At 41.2% G+C, this 19133-nt stretch overlaps 4 protein-coding genes across 4 annotated transcripts; 3 read left to right on the forward strand and 1 right to left on the reverse strand.

The window, feature by feature from the left end:
- Positions 1-42: 42 nt before the first annotated feature.
- Positions 43-3442, reverse strand: psmb13a (proteasome 20S subunit beta 13a). Its single transcript, XM_071501213.1, has 8 exons — positions 3293-3442; positions 2870-2957; positions 2243-2340; positions 1567-1707; positions 1330-1445; positions 970-1028; positions 694-845; positions 43-450 (listed from the first exon to the last, which is right to left on the reverse strand). Exons 1-8 carry the CDS (start codon positions 3352-3354, stop codon positions 339-341), a joined length of 828 nt encoding a protein of 275 aa, XP_071357314.1. The 5' UTR covers positions 3355-3442; the 3' UTR covers positions 43-338.
- On the forward strand, positions 3381-6625 carry psmb12 (proteasome 20S subunit beta 12). The gene is made up of 6 exons (XM_071501215.1): positions 3381-3520; positions 3980-4050; positions 5106-5237; positions 5335-5464; positions 5573-5717; positions 6127-6625. The coding sequence occupies exons 1-6, from the start codon at positions 3473-3475 to the stop codon at positions 6252-6254; spliced, it is 654 nt and encodes a 217-aa protein (XP_071357316.1). The 5' UTR covers positions 3381-3472; the 3' UTR covers positions 6255-6625.
- Positions 6626-6916: 291 nt separating this feature from the next.
- psmb9a (proteasome 20S subunit beta 9a) lies at positions 6917-9779 on the forward strand. Its single transcript, XM_071500456.1, has 6 exons — positions 6917-7130; positions 7251-7318; positions 8292-8423; positions 8815-8944; positions 9153-9294; positions 9477-9779. The coding sequence occupies exons 1-6, from the start codon at positions 7080-7082 to the stop codon at positions 9602-9604; spliced, it is 651 nt and encodes a 216-aa protein (XP_071356557.1). The 5' UTR covers positions 6917-7079; the 3' UTR covers positions 9605-9779.
- A 1099-nt stretch (positions 9780-10878) lies between these two features.
- Positions 10879-17770, forward strand: tap2a (transporter associated with antigen processing, subunit type a). Its single transcript, XM_071500455.1, has 11 exons — positions 10879-11472; positions 11710-11824; positions 11908-12038; positions 12754-12959; positions 13274-13471; positions 13607-13735; positions 14578-14766; positions 15029-15202; positions 15606-15765; positions 16020-16156; positions 17166-17770. The coding sequence occupies exons 1-11, from the start codon at positions 10899-10901 to the stop codon at positions 17370-17372; spliced, it is 2220 nt and encodes a 739-aa protein (XP_071356556.1). The 5' UTR covers positions 10879-10898; the 3' UTR covers positions 17373-17770.
- Positions 17771-19133: the final 1363 nt, after the last annotated feature.

A 19133-nucleotide genomic window follows, 5' to 3' on the forward strand; every position in this document is an offset into this window, starting at 1 on the left:
ATAGTAAATAATAATCACAAAGCATTAGTTAACGACAACAGCGATGAAACTGAATTTTTTTTCAGTGTTTTTATTATCGTTCCATATTGTAAAAACATGTTACAGCCTTTTCACCATGGACTTGTAGTTTACTGTGGTATCCTCTGCAGAATTAAAGAGTTTCTGAACTGTTCCACATCACAGTGAATCATAGCAGCAGAGTAGAAAACATGATGACGATGTTAATCAAATGTCTGATTTTTCACCACTTATATTTAAAACCACATGAATAATAATGCAATGAAATTAAGACTTTTCTTTGTTCTGCTAAATGTTGTGTTGTGACTGTGGATCGAGGGTCAGGCTGTATCCATCTGCTGCACGGTCTCCTGCACAACCTCCAGCTTTAAGGGGACTACTTTCTCTGTCAGAACCGGCGTCGTGCCTGAACGATACTTGTATTTCATTTTCCTACATAGATAGACAGATAGACAGATAGATAGACAGATAGATAGATAGACAGATAGATAGATAGATAGATAGATAGACAGATAGATAGATAGACAGATAGATAGACAGATAGATAGACAGATAGAAAGATAGATAGATAGATAGATAGATAGAAAGACACAGACATGGTTCAACATAAAAATTTCCAAACTTCTTTTCAGAATGTGTCCAGAGAGCAGCTCTTGCATGAAGTCATACTTGTACCTGTTGTCTTTGTACTCTGACTCCTGGTAGGGTCTGATGTAGTCCACTCCGTGTCTGGTGATGACACAGATGTCGATGTTGTTGCCTGAGCCGAGGTCACTCATGATGCCAGCGTGGATGGCAACACGCACCAGCTCCTTGGCCTTCTCCAGCTGAGAGAGTTCAGAGAAATCAATTTTTTATTTTTAACATTTTCTCAGCTCTTTGCATAATCTAAATAAAATCAACTAACAATCATTGTCACAGAGAGTAACAACAGCTCTGCAGGTGGCATACCTCCAGGTCAGGTTTGAACCCGTCCTCTAAAATCCCAAGAGCAGCCAGATCACCAGAACCTGCATGAACACAAAGTAAAGCCAGCTGAAACACAGACTGGATGTAGTCTCACAGTGAGTTAAATACATATATTATGAAAATATATTACAATTCATACAGACAAAATATAAAAAAGGCCTTATCACACTCTCACATCAAATTCTAGCAGAGGTGATCAGTCTATATAAACTCTTACAATTCCAATTTCAAACACTCGATCTGGTTTGTTGGTTTGCAGCACAACTGAACATAGAAAAGAACATCACTCCTCCAACAAACACAGCACTGAAAACTCTTATGGAATAGAGTTATGTCACATACCCATTGCAAGATAAGGCACCTTGTTTACACTCCCGTATGGTCCCACTGTGTACAGGTGGTTCCCAGTGCAATCTACTCCTCCCAGTATAAGATTGGCACCAATCTGACCGTGATATCTGAGGGAGATCAAACAAGGGAAGTCTGATGAACACCACAATTTTAAACTGTGAGTTTACATGTGCACATGTTCATTCACACACCTGCAGATACAGGTAGATGTGTGTGTGCGGCACAAACCTGTACAACATGTCCTGTAGGATGTTGACGGCCATGACGACACGAGGGTTCCTCCCACTGTTCAGTGAGAAGATGGCGAGGTTGGAGGAGACAAGCTCTGTGGTCTTCTCTGTATCTGCTGCTGTACCTGCTCCACAGCAACTAGGGAGAGAGAGAGAGAGAGAGAGAGAGAGAGAGAGAGAAAGAGAGAAAGAGGAGATCAGGGCAAAAAGAAAGGGTCAAGGGTCATAGAGGGAAAAAATTTAAGAGAAAAGAGGAAACTAGAGCGATGGCTTCTTTCTTCAGACACAATATTGAATCATCAATCACAGATATTTATAAAATAAAAGATAGCATGACTAATCTATCTTCCACAGAAGCCTCAAAAGCCCAGAATGCAATGCAACCACAGTTTGCATCAATCTGTCATCAGTAGTTTGTTACTGTAATCACAAGTCTCTCTGTAGATTTTTTATGGTTTGAAAAAGAAGACACTGCAGCTGTAACTTTTGCAAACGTAATACTTAATACTGGGTCACTGTAGGGCATCGTGGGATATGTAGGAAATCACATTATCACAGCATGTGCAGTGCATCAAAAATGCAAATGACAGAATCACAGAATAACAACATCAGTGAGAGTACGGTAAGGTGGATTTGTTCTCTCGTGGTTTCAGTCTAGTTCTCATGAGACTTACTATATATTTGGAGCAATGTAGTGGATCTTGGCGCACATCTTATCGGCCACCACTTCACTGGAGGTGGCTCTTGTGTCTGCTCCCAGAACCACCCCATCCTGCACCAACACAACAAAGTGTATTCGTCAGATAATATTTATGTGCTACCAGACACAAGAAGAAACTGCTTCACTGGCCTCAGGGAAAACACTGAAATCCCAGTTGTTCCACTTCCTGGCAGCCATTGGTGATTTTTAAAGAAATGCAAACTCTTCCGTGTTGTGTTAAGTAGTACTCCGGCATATAACACTGACGATATGAGTTTGCTGCCAAACAGCAACATTTTAAAAGTCTATGTGGATGCTGGGTTATTGTTTGTCTTCTGGATCTGATTTTCTTGCGAGTAGCTTGGGAGGCCTTCAGTGTGGTGCCATGGAGCCTCTGTGCTCACAGCTGCAGCACCCTACAACAACTGTGACATTAAAGGCATCTTACACATGTTTGAGCTTTCTGAACGTTTCTACTTGATGAATAGACTTGACGAAAAAAAAACAATGGCTCTCTAACAGTTTCAATATTAAAGAACAAGAAAGGTCACTGTTTTTTGATCAGTTTATATCAGTATGGTTTATACAGCTTTATACTTGCCTTGAACACCACTCCTGCTATGGTGGTGCCAGTTTTCAGAGGTTTAGGTGCCTGTGCTTCTTCAAAGAGACCCTCTAATGCAGCATTTCTACAGAGAGAGGGGGGGGGGTCAACTGATGGACATACAGACATACAGCCTAGTATAGCTATAATAACACTTATAATAGCTATAATAACACTTATAATAGTTATAATAACACTTATAATAGTTATAATAACACTTATAATAGTTATAATAACACTTATAATAGTTATAATAACACCTATCACCACAATGTTTCACTTATTAAACTGATAAACATGCAGGAAAAAGTTACTTTCACTTTTGATCGCGATGGAAACTTAAGAGTTACCGACATCACATTTTTATTCTTGTCATTACTGCTTCAGTCTGATGCTCAGAAGTCGTGAAGAAGCTCATACCTCGCCGTGTTGTCGAAGTTAAACCCAGCTGCGGGGGTTTCGCGGACATGAGCCAGCGCCATTCTGGGTCTACCTGCGCCTCAGTGCGCCTCAGTGCGGCTCCTCTGCGCCTCAGTGCGGATCAGTGCGGATCACTGCGCCTGAGCGTCGCCTCGGCTTCTCTTTCGATTTGGACTGAAAATGGAGAAACGCTGCACGGACCCGCAAGTGAGAGGAGTCAGCACAGGGGTGAGTAAATCCGCAGCGGCTCGCTGGGATCCGTCTCTACCGGTGCAGCTCTAAAGCCTGTTAACGTTTATAATGATCAATGACCGAGTTCCCAGCGAACAGGTGATGCTGTACCTGAATAACGACCTTGTAACAAAGTGAAGACACATGACCGGATACTCCCGAAGTCTGAGAATGAGCGTATGTAGCCTCATATATCGGCTCTGAACGAGTTTATTCTTTATAGTTTTACAAAGAAAACCATTAGCTACACTTTAATTTTCAGTGAGAAAAACCCTCCTACACAGAACTCCAAGTCCCAGAATTCATAGTAGTTACTTGTTCAGTCTTCATGAATGAGCACGACGTCATCAGAAATGAGTATACCTGTGGTCCATTGTTATATTTGTCTTTTGTCATATTTGACCCCCCCCTCCTCCACCCCCCCCCCCCCCCCCCCCCCTCTCTCTCCTCCCTCAGACCACCATCCTGGCTGCCATCTTTGATGGAGGGGTCGTGATTGGTTCAGATTCCAGGGCTTCAATTGGAGGGTGAGGATGTTGCCTTCATTATTAAGATAGACTGCATGATACAGTAATAAAAAACTGATAAAACTGCTGATACAGAACCATGTGGTGTATTTTGTTATTATATAAACATATTTTGAAGCAGAAAAAGATTTACAAAGTGCTCACAAAAGATCATCATTTTACAGAACACTATGTGTTTTGAGCTTCAAAGCTTCAGTTAAGTTGTTGTGCCTGTCCTACTTAGCTCAGTGGTAAAAAGAAACTGTTTCCTCAAGTACTACACTTAAGTACACTTTTGATATACTCTATACTTCTACCCCACAGATTTTATGTATACAGTCTGTTGGCTGTTTATTGGGAACCTAGCTAAAACTAATGTAGTCTATTACAACGGTCCTGCAATAAATCCTATCATCATGAAGGTTATAATGTCCAGTGTGTTTTCATTACCTCCGTCAGGGAGGTTATGTTTCCTGTGTTCATTTTCTTGGTATGTTTGATTATTTGTCAGCATCGTTATGCAAAAAATATGAAACCGATTTATATGAACTTGGTGGATGAATGATGCCTGGTCCAGGGAAGAAACCATTACATTTTGGGGCAGGTCTAGAGTATTTACTTTTTTTCGCTGAAGTCTGGGGCATGTTTGACACTGGCCGGCCTGACATATGCACTCTATTGAGTGCCATTCTAGTTTGTTTGTTTGTCAGTAGGATAATGAAAAAATACTGTTCTAATTTGCACCAAACTTGGTTGAGGGGCGGGCGATGGTCCAGGGAAGACCCAATTACATTTTGGGGAGGATCCAGTTAAGGGCTGATTCAAGATTTTTTTTAATCAATTTCCCTAACTTTCCCATCATCATCATTTTTCTCCACTTTCGTAAGTTTCTGAGGAAATGATATTTGGATTTTGATGTGAAAATTGCGACATATTTATGCTGTTGACATCGATGAGATTGTACAGTTTGTTGCAGGCCCAGATAATAATCCAGATCTGGTGGAGTTAGACAGGAAGAGGCTGCAGTTGGTGATGCTGTTAAACTGTATTTGTGTTTGTTCTCGTCTTCTCTTCAGGGAATATGTATCAACTAAAACCATCAACAAGGTGATCCAGGTTCATGACCGGATCTTCTGCTGCATGGCTGGCTCCCTCGCTGACGCTCAGGCCGTCACCAAGGCTGCTAAATTCCACCTGTCCTTCCACAGGTGCCACATGCACATATGAGTATAGACACATGTAGAAGCATGCATACATGTCTACACAAAGACAAAACATTTATTGTTGATCCTCCCTAATCCATAGTGTCCAGATGGAGACCCCTCCACTGGTGATCGCAGCAGCATCAGTGCTGAAGGAACTGTGTTACAAAAACAAAGAGGAGCTGCAGGCCGGCTTCATCACAGCGGGCTGGGACAGGAAGAAAGGACCACAGGTGGGTGGAGGTTATAAAGACACCGGACACCAGAGAAACTGTGACGATAACAGTACTTATTTATCCTTGCTGCATATACCTGCACTGCTGATATCCCCCCCCCCCCAGGTGTACGTCGTGTCTCTAGGTGGGATGTTAATCAGTCAACCTGTCACCATCGGTGGCTCAGGCAGCACTTACATCTACGGCTACGTTGACGCTAAATACAAACCCAACATGAGCAAAGAAGAATGTCTGCAGTTTGCCACTAATGGTACTGTCGTATTATTTTACTGATGTCCACGAACTCAAATGCATTTGTGCTTGTGTTGTCAGGATGTTTATGTCAGGATTTTAAAGTGATTCCAAGAAAATGTGTGAATATGAACAAGGTAGCAGAAAATAAGAATTCATGAAAGTCTCTTGGTTTCCATTAAAATTCATGTATTCATGTATTTATTTTCTGAGAAGAAATCTTCTGTTTGCACTTAGAGGAAAGAGTTGAATAGAAATCAGTTTAAAACACGATTAGATGTCTGTCGGTGGCTCAGTGGTTGTCGTTAGGAGCTGTAACTGCTTGTTGGTGCTCGTTCAGCTTGACCCACTGTGTGTTTCTCCTGCCTTTTCTTCCGGTCTGTCCTCCTCCCTCCCTTTACCTCCTCCCTCTGTTCCTGTACTCACAGCTCTTGCTTTGGCCATGGGCAGAGACAACGTCAGCGGGGGCGTGGCTCACCTGGTGGTGATCACAGAAACAGGGGTGGAGCATGTGGTTGTACCTGGTGACAAGCTGCCCAAGTTCCATGATGAGTGACCACCTTCAGACCACTAATGATTTTTTTTGTTTTTGTTATTGTGGGGTAATTATTTGGAGTCAGTTCTGCTTAACGTTGGAAGGAGATGTGCCCAATACACTCACCTGATAAACAAGTCAGACACATAAATAAACAGTTTGTTGCCATGAAAAACCTTGTGATCACACATGGAAACATTAGTGTAAATCCTGTGGAGACTGTATTTTTATGCTTTGATAAAAACTCTACACCAAACTACAACAGTCCACTGTCATGACTGTAATAATTTCCATTATAATAATTAGGGTTTTATGTGTCCAGATCACATGTTTTGTGTTGTTTTTTTAACATAAGGAAATATGTGAAATAAAAAATATTTTCCAAAACTTTATCATGCTTCCTTCTGTCTTTATGTTAGATCTGTGTATAGTTAAGGATCAGTGATGTGTTCTGTAAATTTCTTGTTTATATAATTTAATATTTCCTCAGGTTCTTGTTGTTTTAATGCAGATATGTATTGTTTCGAGGTAGGGAATCACCTTTGTGGGAGTTAGTTCTATTATTAAAGAGTGTTATGCACAGTCCTCACTGAACTGTGGTGCATCAGGGTTCAGTGTTTGAGGCTATGACCGGTTCACGGCTCGTTGCAGAGGAGGGAACATTTAACTTTCAATTTCGATTTAATTCAGGAAAACATGGCGTCTGTCTGATGTTGTAGAATTAACCTGGTAAACAAGAGAACGGGTCAGAAACAGGTCTGTATCATTAGAGGAGGTTTTCAACAACAAGGAAGCGACTTCTCTCCTGCAGTCAGGTCTGATCCAGAGACTCTGCAGCGCAGCGACATGTCGGGACACACGGGACCAGAGTGGATGTCTGAGGAGGTGAAAACCGGGGTGAGTTCAAGGGTTTCATGATCTAATAGACTGGTCTGTTGGTGTCTGCCCGGCTCCAGGCCCACTCCCGGGCAGCGTGTGTATCGATTGATTGATTATTGGTCCTTCCTGTGTTTGTAGACCACGATCATCGCCGTGGAGTTTGACGGAGGGGTCGTGCTGGGCTCCGACTCCCGAGTGTCTGCGGGGTAAGTTGGTGCGTGTTTGTGCGTGTTTGTGCGTGTTTCTCTGGTGGAAAGTAACTAAGTACTGCAGCCGCTTAGTGTAGTTTGGAGATGGGCTATTGTAGGCCAACTTTACTTGAGTATTTACATTTTATGCGTCTTATAAGGGTACATAAGGTTAGATTTTACAATAATAATAAATTGCCTATATTAATCTTAGTGAACACAACACATTGTTACAGATTAAACCAGTGATTTCAACCTTTTTGCTTTGTGACCCCTCACAAAAAAGCTGTGTGTAGTGTGAGCCCCTTGTCACGTTTCAGATGTGTTTCAACTGGTTTAGAGGTTGAAACACAGGTATAAAAGTATCCAATATTTAACAAAAAACAAAGAAAAAATTCCATAAGAAGTTCAAAATATGAACGCAGTGTGTGTATCAGGGTTTTTTCATCATTAATCATCTTACAACCCCTGGGATCCCTCTGGAGGGACCTGACCCCTGGGTTTGGGGCCATTGGACTAAAATAAGTGATTGTTTATAAAGTAGTTGAGAGTAACTTCACCTCGATGCCTCAGTATTAACTGTCTAATAATGTCATATACAGTAATATGTCAGTCACACAGGTGAGATAAGTACTTTTACTTTGATACTTAAACTACATTTTGTGCAGAACACTCATGTACTTTTACTTAACTTTCTATGAATTTTTTAAAAACTTTTGTTTTGGATTGTATTGTATTGGTACTTTTACTTAAGTAAAGAATCTTAATACGCCTTCCTCCACTAACGTGTTTACATGCACTGTGTGTCCAGTTACTTCCTTACTATCTTTATTAACACAGCAGTAATTGTTAAGTTTTTTCAAGCATAAAAACCTAAAATCCTTCCACCTCTCCATGTTTCCTTACGTGCAGTACGTCCTCTTCTTTCCCTCTGTATCGACTTCTTCACCTGACAATCACTCACACTTTCTCTCTTCATCCCTCCATCCAGAGCATCAGTGGTGAACAGGGTGATGAACAAACTGTCTCTGCTCCATGACAAGATCTACTGTGCTCTGTCAGGATCTGCAGCAGACGCCCAGACCATCGCTGAGATAGTCAACTACCAGCTCGATGTCCACAGGTGAACATACTGTGAATAGAGACCGATTGGCTGTGGCATTAAACATGGTTTGGTAATTTGACTGTTAAATTTGACTGTTACTCCCAAACCTGGTTAAAAGGGCTGGTAAAATGATGGGCACACACAAGAGACCTTTGAGGAGACAGTGAGGAGGCAGGGCCTTAAAATCGTTAGTGAACAGATACGAATTCTCGTTAGTCCGAGCCAGAGGTGTTTTCATCGTTCACATTCATCACCAAGTGTCAGCTACTGGCAACTTAACTGTAAAGATATCAGGATTGTTTGGCCTTTAAAAGTGTCCATGACTCTTAATCACAGTGCAAACTGCTTTTGTCTTTCTGTCTTTATGGGAGACTCTTTAAGAGTATATTAATATATCTTCTTCTGTCAGTATTGAGATAGGTGAGGACCCCCAGGTTCGCTCAGCTGCCACTCTGGTGAGGAACATCTCGTACAAGTACAAGGAGGAGCTGTCAGCGCATCTGATTGTGGCCGGCTGGGACAGGAGAGACGGAGGACAGGTCAGTAAAACACAACCCAGAGGAAGAGATTCAACTCTGGAAACACTGGAAACAGTAATATGTCAAAAGTAATGTTTCTACAGGTTCTGCTCAGGTGACCTTGAGGTCACTGCAGAAGACTGTTATCTAGCCAACACACTTGATGATACAGGTGTTTGTACAGGATTACAGTGCAGTCTGTCTGTTCCTGTGCCCTTTGACCTCTCAGGTGTTTGCAACCCTGAATGGTCTCCTGACGAGGCAGCCTTTTGCAGTTGGTGGCTCCGGCAGCTCGTATGTTTATGGGTTTGTTGATGCTGAGTATCGCAGAGGCATGAGCAGAGAGGAGTGCCAGCAGTTTATTGTCAACAGTAAGTTTTTTTTTGTTTGTCAGACTGTTGGATGATGAAAGACAAACCAGACACTTGCTCATTCTTGTGCTGACTGAGGATCAATCATTCTGTTAGTTCATGTTATATTAAATGTTTTTTCTGATAAAATCTAAATAATTTGTTCCATCCCCTCACCTGTCTCACCTCTCCTCTTCTTGTAGCTCTCTCTTTGGCAATGAACCGTGACGGCTCCAGTGGCGGCGTGGCTTATATCGTCACCATCGACGAACACAGCACAGAGGAGAAAGTCATTCTAGGAAATGACTTACCCACCTTCTTTGATCAGTGATCGATATATAGCTTTTTTATTGGTAGTGTGCCGACCCACTGTTGTGCAGAATGGAAACAGGTATTTGTTTCCTCACGAAATCCATGGCTCATTTTCTGACTCACCTGTCAATGCAGCTAAAGTGAAATATATTGAACAAGAATACTAATTTTAATAAAAATGAAGAAAAAACCTGCATCTCTCTCTCACTCCCAAAGCTTTTTAAAGTATGATATCAGGTAGATTTTGTGTTGGTGAAATTCAAAAGTTGCTCACACTCATACACACATGATACAGCTGATCACGTTTGTGTTTCATGGTGACATTTGTTGTTTTACTTGTCGAGTTTACCATCATTAGGTAGTTGTTAATTTCAGTCCCTGCATGTAGCTCTAACACTATTATCTCACCAGAGGGATGATAGTGAACATTTTGTCAGCTCCATCCCTTAACCAGACAATCTGACTGTCACATTAACTGTTTCACTGGACAAGGGGTCATCCAAGGTCACACGGCCTCTTCACCGTGCTGCATCATTCTGTTTGTGAGCCTGTTGTGTAACAACTGTACAAACTTTTTTGTTTGTTTGTTTTAATGGGTCTGAGTGGCTGAGTAATTAAAAGTACATTTACCTACATTGGACAAAAACCTACAGAACCCCTGATAGTGATATAATATATATATATATATATATATATATATATATATATATATATATATGTGTGTGTGTGTGTATATATATATATATATTATATCACTATCAATAGTCCCAGAGAAACAGCAGCTGTCTGTGTGAGGAATTCAGTCTGACAAACATCACCAAAAAAAGTCTGTTACACCACTAAAGGATTATGTCACCATTTTTTTTTACACTTGATAGTAAATTTTTCATCCCACTATTTAGACAAGTTAAAGTGAACTGGTTGATTTTTAGTCACTTGGCAACTCGTTTAAAGTGGATAGCCTAATTAAAAGTCTTTAATGTATATGTGTTTTAAATCATAATGTATGCAGTAGCTAAGTCCCACACATCTGTCAGTTATGTGAAATTTAAAATAAAAGCTCTGTGTTATAAGGTTCCCTTTTTTCAATAAACTGAACAACCCATCAGCTGTTTTTATGATCTAATGAAGAGTGAATGTTATAAAGTTTTCATCCAGAATAATGATGCAGTTATTTAGGAAGATGATGACACTAATCATTAGTGATAGCTCATGTGTGTATCCACTGTGTTTTACTTCAGTCTAGTTTTGAGCTCTGTGCTCTGGGCTTCAGGGAAACCCCTGGTGCAGCCAGAAAATGAAACTGAAAGTGGATGAAAACTAAAACACTGGTCCCTCGGCAGAGCAGGTCATACGAGGACGACTGCTGCGGGAAAATGGAAGAAAACACATTTCTCATCCACAAAATTGCTTCTTTGGTTTTAGCAGTCTGCGTCGACCTGTCCCTGTTTTACGCATCGGGACTGGCAGTGACGCACGGCCTCTTTGGACACCTTGCCCGCCTCTGGGTCTCCGCCGCTCTCCGGGGCTTAGCCCTGACTGTGGTCTCTCTCCTCACCCTCGGACACTTCAGACCGGTGCTGGGTCGTTTGATAGCGGCGCACAGTCTGCTACCCGCGGTGTTTGAGACCGGGACCAAGGCGCTCCACCATGAGGAGAGCCAGTGCGGCCGGCTGGCGGGTATGCGCTGCTGGCTGCTCTGCACCGCGGCGTCGCTGGCTGCCGCACTGTTTTGGGAGATCACCATCCCGGACACCGAGGAAGCGGCCGCCGGTAAAGAGACAAAGCAGAAGGCGAGAGTGCTGTTTGTGAGGGTCCTCCGACTGTTCAGACCCGACTATCCCCTGCTGGTGGGAGGGTTTGTGTTCCTGTCGCTGGCTGTCTTGTGTAAGTGCAGAGGATGATGATGATGATGATGATGATTATTTCAGACTAAGATAGTGATGCAATGAAAATGGTGCAGATTAATGATGATGATGCTCAGCTATAAGAGCCATGAACATGATAGAAAATATCATTAAAAATCATTTGTCATTTAGATTCATGATGGTCGGATGTAGATTTTCCTGGCTGATGTATCTTCACCTCACCTGTTTGTGTCCACCTGTGTGTGTCTCTTCTCAGGTGAGATGTTCATCCCGTTCTACACTGGGAGAGTCATTGACATCTTGGGTGGTCAGTACCAGCAGAATGAATTTCTATCAGCTCTGCTCTTCATGGGCCTGTATTCTCTGGGAAGGTATGACACAGTGTTTTCCTCCACAGTCAGCCACCAGCATGTGTCTGTAACATCTAACTGACTGTCTCTCTTTGATTTGTCAGCTCTGTGAGTGCAGGCTGCAGAGGGGGTCTTTTACTTTGTGCCATCAGTTCCTACACATGCAGAATGAAAGTCAAACTGTTTGAAACTTTGACCAAACAGGAAATTGGATTCTTTGAGACCATAAAGACTGGTAAGGCTCTTGTATGACAACATGCAGTTTCACTGTATTAATAATTTGTGTGCAAAGACAGGACAAGATGGGGCATTTCAGGACAAAACTAGAGAGGTGCTCAGTAGATTGCATATACTTCCACCAAAGCCAAACAATCCTACACGTCTGTGAGATCCAGATTATTATCTGTGTCTGCACCAGATTGTAAAAACTTATGTAATACCAATAATATGTCTCATTTTTTAAAAACAAGATCCATGCATTATTTTCTGAGAAACTGATGAACATGTCAAAAAATGGTAAAGGAAAGTGATTAAACTTTCCTGGATCTGCCCCTTCAACCAGATCTGCAACAAAATATTATGGATTCTTCCCTGGCCTCTCCACCGTCCTTCCACAAAGTTTGGTGCTAATCGGTTCAGCACTTTTTGCATAATCCTGGTGATGAACAAACAACAGAGAAACTAGAATGGAACTCTAGAGCACATACCTCCACCAAGGCCAATGTCAAACAACATACATCAAATTTCAGAGAGAAAAATTCAAATTCATTGTTAATGCCCCGGAATTTAATGGGTTCTTCCCTGTTCCATGCTCCACCCCTGCACATAATAACATCAAGCGGTTGTAATGAGACAGGAAAAGACAAGGTAAAAGAAATGGGACAGAATAAAGACAGAAGACAATGTGACAGGACAAGACAGAAGATAAATTCTGTTCACTTTCTGTGCAGGTGAAATCACATCCAGGTTGTCTAAGGACACCACCCTGATGGGAAGAACAGTGTGTCTGAATGTCAATGTGCTGCTGAGGACATTCATCAAGACGGTGGGTATGATCTCCCTGATGATGAATCTGTCGTGGAAGCTCACGTTCCTCGTACTGATGGAGACGCCCATCACTGGCCTCATTCAGAACATCTACGACACACACTACCAGGTAAAAGCAGAGCTGATGACAAATGTTGGATTAACATTAAAATCACAGATTTATATGTATGACATCTGTATTTATCAGGAAATTATTCATCAAATAATCCTTCATTTTAAATAATTTAGCGTACAGGTCTTACAGCTTTTAACTGATCTTAAATCATTTGTTGTGCAGATCTGAGGTGCATCACTGCCTGAATCTAACCTGAGGTTCAAAATTAAACCTTTTGTGTCTCTAATGGTGATGGTTTTTGTTCACCATGATTTATGATGAGTTAAATTTGTTGAAGTACTCATTCTCCTTTTTTATTACTTCCTCAGAGGTTGTTCCTGGCAATGCAGGACTCGATGGCTTTGGCAAACGAAGCAGCAAGTGAGGTAGTATCCGGTATCCGTGTGGTACGGAGCTTTAATGCAGAAAAACATGAGGCCAGTCGCTATGACAACCGCCTGATGGACACACACGCCCTCAAGACTCGCCGGGACATTGTCAGAGCTGTTTACCTGCTCGCACGGAGGGTGAGAAGTTTGGAATATTCCATGAAACTGTGTTTTTCAAGATTGGATAGTGTAGTGTCAGTGCATAGTGTCAGTGCATATTACCTTATTTATTTGTATGTGTGTGTGTGTGTGTGTGTGTAATCCTGTCTGCAGCTGACAGGGTTGGGCATGCAGGTCTTCATGTTGTACTACGGCAGGCTGTTCATCAAGAGTGGACAGATGACCACTGGCAACCTGGTTTCCTTCCTCCTCTACCAGTCAAATGTTGGAGACAACATCAGGGTATCCCATAATGCTCTGTGAATTATTGTCAGTCAGGGCTGGTGATTGCAAGCACCTAAAAGCAGTAGCTTTTAATTTCATTGACAATGTACGACTTTGGGAAGGAAAACAGTATTTATCTTTCATATTTAATGCACAAGTGAAAAGTCAATGTGCTGTACACAAGAATATAAAAAAGTTATATAGTGCATGTTGTTAATCAAGAACCCATTAAAAGATCTATTAGTGTAATTTTTGCTTTTGCTACATAGCCAGTGTTAGGATTGACATCTGTTTACTTAGCAGACTTGCCAAAAGCTTAAGCTATTGTTGGGTAACAATACAAGAGGCTATAAGCAGTGGTGCTTCTTCAGGGCCGCCTGGACACTACAGTGACTCGGTATTGGAAAGTGACAAGACATGGTGGAGCTAGCTGGTTAGCATGCATTCAGTAGAAGAAAATAAGTGACAGTAATAGAGAAAAACAAGAGGGTTGCTTTCCACCATTGGAGACAGCTCATGGTGAGGAAAGGAAGAAGTTTGATGCTGAACTCTTAATACTCTTAATGCTAATGTTGGCCATGTAGCAAAGGCAGAACATACACTTAAACTCCTTTAACATATTGATTGGTCTAGATTAGCATGCACATACACTATAAGACCAGTACCAGTTGACCTAAGAACTACCGCTCATAGTTTTTAAGCACATTTAACCAGACATATCTGCACTAGTCTGAACATATAATTGCTTGCAAAAACATTTGAATTTAACAAACTGAAACTCTGACTCGAAGCAATCTATAAATGAAAACATGTTATTAAGTGATCACTTTACCAACCCTGTCCTGTGGCCGCTGTTCCAGACGCTCACTTACATCTTTGGTGACATGCTGAACTCAGTGGGGGCTGCTGGGAAAGTGTTTGAGTACCTGGACCGAAAACCCAGAGTCAGCACAGACGGAAAACTCAAACCTGATCATCTGAAAGGACGCGTCAACTTCCACTGTCTCAACTTCGCCTATCCTGCAAACCCCAACAAAACCGTGCTGCAGGTGAGCTTTCAGGGAAGACAGGGAGATACCTGGGTTTCAATTCAGACAGCTCATCAAATAAATTGAAATGAATAGAGGAAAAACACTTTGAAACTAATTAGCGAAAATTAAAATGCAAAAAATGTATGTAAACAATGGACACATTACAGCAGCACAAACTCAATTTTAAGTTCATTGTAATATATTAAGATTTTCTCCTTAAGATATATGCCGAATATTCCAGTTATACTGTGCTAATACAACTACTGTTCCCTTGATCCAGGACTTTTCTTTGGAGCTGAAGCCGGGTCAGATGACGGCACTGGTGGGTCCGTCTGGAGAAGGAAAAAGCACCTGTGTGAGTCTGCTGGAGCGATTCTACGAGCCGCAGGACGGAGAAATCCTATTGGACAATGAGCCACTGAAATCCTTTGACCACCGTTACCTCCACAAGAAGGTCATTAATTATTTCTGCACAGTGTTATTTATTGGGAGCTCTTGTCTAAAGGTTGTAATTTTAAATGTTTTTATATTTTCAAATACAACATCAACATTCAGCTATTTTACAAGAAGAAACCTATTGTGAAAGAAGTAGAGAGCACTAAGTATTCATCCAATAGCATCCACAAATCCCCGTATTTCCCCTCAACTCACTGTTTGGATCATCAGGAATTAGTAGAGATTAAATTTTGGGAGGTGCTACAACAAAATTCAGAATTCTGAGAAAGAAAAGTCAAATACTGAAAGTAGCATACGCTCTGAGATTTGAATGATATATCCAATTGTTTAGAATTTAGTGTAAAGTTTAATTTTATTACATGTTATTCATTCAGTCAAGCTGATGAAAGTGTGTTTAACAGGTTGCAGTGGTGAGCCAGGATCCTGTTCTCTTCTCTGGCTCCATTAGAGACAACATCACCTACGGGCTCGCTGACTGCTCCTTGGATGAGATCCAGGAGGCGGCACGCAAAGCCAGCGCCCATGACTTCATCGTGCAGCTGGAGAAAGGCTACGATACAGGTACAGTGCCCACAGAAAGAGCTGCTTTGAATGTTAGAGGAAGGTTGGGTGAAGGAAAAAATATCATTTAAAGAGCAAAATTGATGATGGAACTGTTGTAATTGTTTATTTTAGACATTATTTTCAACAACACTGTGATTTTATGTAGATTCTGTTTGTCCATAATAAAGCTAAATATACCTCATGTCTTTCTGCACTGGTTGGGTTTTGCTATTGACAACTTTAACACCACTGATTTTATAATATTGTGTCAGAGGTGGGTGAGGGAGGCGGCCAGTTATCCAAGAGCGAGAAGCAGCGGATCGCCATTGCTCGAGCTCTGGTCAGACAGCCAAGCATCCTCGTTCTGGATGAAATAACCAGCTCTCTGGACACTGAGAGTGAAATTAAGGTAGAGTATGTCACAACTTCTATTACTGTGGTGTCTAATCATGTGGCCTCCAGGCCACAAGCCTCGAGGTTTGTGTTTCAAACAAGTCCTGTTTACCAGGAGTTTAATAGTGAGCAGAGAGTCTGGTATCACCAGTGCCAATGATGCTCTGAATATCCAGTTTGTTCTCAATTCTGACTAAAAACATAAAGTCAGTATTTAGGAGATGTGTAGAAGGAAGAGTAAGAAATGTGCTCACACTGTTGCTCAGTTAATGGAAAAGAATCACTTTAATATTACCAGGCAATTAAAGTATATGACTGTATTACAGTTTTTGGCAGGATAAGTTAGACCTGATTGATTGAAACCTAATATTTGTTTTCAGAGGTCAAAGCTCTAGAAGAAAAGTCATTTGACTCAATAAATGATTCATGTGCGGTGCTTCCCTTCAATGTGTTTACGTGTCCACTCAGCTCTAAACCATTTGCATGTCCACACTGATTTTGTAAGACACAGGTCATGTGGGATAGTTACACTGCAAAATGTGGAGCATGAGGCAAATCGTGCCCATGAGACAAGTAAACGTAACGTCTTCCAGTAGAAAATGAAACTTAGTCATAACAAACCGACCGATCTTGAAGAAATGAGATTTAATCCGATAAATGCAGCCTGTGTTCTCTTTCAGCTGAACATACATGCTCACTGAAAATCCAGTTATATTCATTCTCAATTAATACCTAGTGCTGTCATCACTTTTTTTGTGTGTTTGCTCCTTTAAACTCTTTCTAACCAGTACAACAGTAAAGACATGTTTTTGAATGGAAATATCAAAGTGCAAAACTGCATAGGTCTGGTGATATCATATAACATCTTTATTTTTTAAAACTCTTTTAGACATCACTTCAGTGTACTAATAAAAATCATAAAGTTTTCTTCTGACATCCTTTAGCTCTGCTTGCACCTAAAAACAGAGACATTGTCTGTGGACACCTGAAAATGAAATTATAAATATTTCTGTCATTGTGCACAGGTTCAGCAGGCCCTGGCCAGTTGTCCCAACCAGACCCTCCTGGTGATCGCTCACCGGCTGAAGACCATTGAGAAGGCGGATCAGATCGTTGTGATTTGTGGAGGCAAAGTGGAGGAGCGAGGGACTCACCGGGAGCTGATGGACATGAAGGGGAGCTACTACAAGCTGGTAGAGAAGCGCTTCACTGAGGGAGACTCGGTCGAGTGAAAAACCACCGTCTGTGTTGAAATGATGCAGCTTGTGGGTGAACTGTTCTGTGTGACTGTGCTGAACGTGTTTGACAACAGGACCAACAGCAGCCGACCTGATTAAAAAATGCAAGATATCAAGCTGGAATTTATGTAAATATTAAATTCAGACTGTTTTGTACAAATAAATTCTCATTTTTTAGAAGTTTTCTGTATTTTAACTGAAGCACCTTTGCAACTCTGTTAGTAGTATTTATAGTGTTTATTTTGCAGACTGTTGAAATTATGAGGCATTGTAAATTAATCAAATTAAATTAATGAGTGAAATGTTTATAAGTGATAGCTCCACTGTGTAATTTTTCCATTTCGTGTTCTTGTATTTGGCAAATGTGAATAAAAGTTTGACATGACACCAAACAGCTGACACCATAAACGTTCATTTATGATCAGAGTGGACAAAGGTTTGCTTTATATGTCTGTCCCAAATAAAATATTAGTCAACAACATCAGACATTTTGGATCATAGTCAGTGCCAACACATCAGTTAAACTTTATCTGAGTGTGTTCTTTGGATTTTATATGCCTCGTGTTACACATTTATAAAATCTTTCACCAAATACATTCACACATTCAAACGATGTGAGTTACATAGTGAAAAAATATAAAGAACAAAGGCTTCAGCCAACATGTGATCAAACACACACAGTAAAAAAGTGAATGATATGGTTGTTTTTTTAAATGCCACTACATGGATGCAGTGATTAAAAAAAAACCCTACTTCAAAGTCAACGTACAGAGCAGCATGAGATTAAAAGAAGAGAATCACCTCTTTAATTAAAAAAAGACTAAAATGATCCAAGTATTGCTAAGAATGGTAATTAAGCCTCTGTTAACTGGCTACTCGTCTGAGACCTTTGGCTTTTTCTGATCACATACCAGCGTCTGTTGTGTTTAGTGTATTTCTGGTTATAAGCCACCTGACTACATTTCAGTGTGGTGCATTAAAACAGAGCAGGGTTGGGTTTTATTGTTTGAGCTGACCTGGAAAGTCCCTGACAACCAGCAATGTGCCGTTTTAGTTTTTTTTTCTCTTTGGCTGTGAAACTTTTGGAAAGTTGCCTGGTGACATGTGTCATAAACACCGAAGGTGCAGCGAAGCGATGAGTATCACCGTGTCAAAACACCAACCCCCTCTATCGGCACAGATCAGGCACAGGTTAGGCAACATTTGTCGCCATTTTGTCGAGACTTCTGGGCATCCACAAAATGGCGGCTGAAGCCACGTGCCCCCAACAGGTGTGATTCTTCTGAATTTTAATTACATGTTCTTGTCTATATGGACAATCCACTGCACAACTGTCCTGTATCCAAAGGTGCTTGTAGAAATGTGGGGGTATGATATGCAGACTCTGGGGGCAAATAATTCACTCTTTGCCATTACACACTTTTACACTAAAACAGCTTTGTGTGTTGTTTTTCAACACATTTTAAACATGTCCAGTTCAATAACATAGTTTTTGCTTGCGTGGCCCACAGTAGTGTTGGATTCTACTGTACATACTGCTGCTGTGATGGAAATGTCCCCTGATTTAAGATTAACAGATGAGGTTCACATCAGCCAGTGACTCATCTGTAAAACTGGCTGCTTCCCATCAGTGGCTGTGAGGATTACAAAGGCGGGAGGGTTAAAAGTGAAAATGCCAAGTTGCCGCCATTTTAGGCTAAACCTGAGCACAAAATGTCCGACAGCACGCACAGAAAACGTGGGGAGTAAATAAAA

This window comes from Trachinotus anak, unplaced genomic scaffold (assembly GCF_046630095.1).
Source record: "Trachinotus anak isolate AG129_WGS33_773 ecotype Australia unplaced genomic scaffold, CSIRO_AGI_Tana_v1 ptg000016l, whole genome shotgun sequence".
NCBI classification, from domain to species: domain Eukaryota; kingdom Metazoa; phylum Chordata; class Actinopteri; order Carangiformes; family Carangidae; genus Trachinotus; species Trachinotus anak.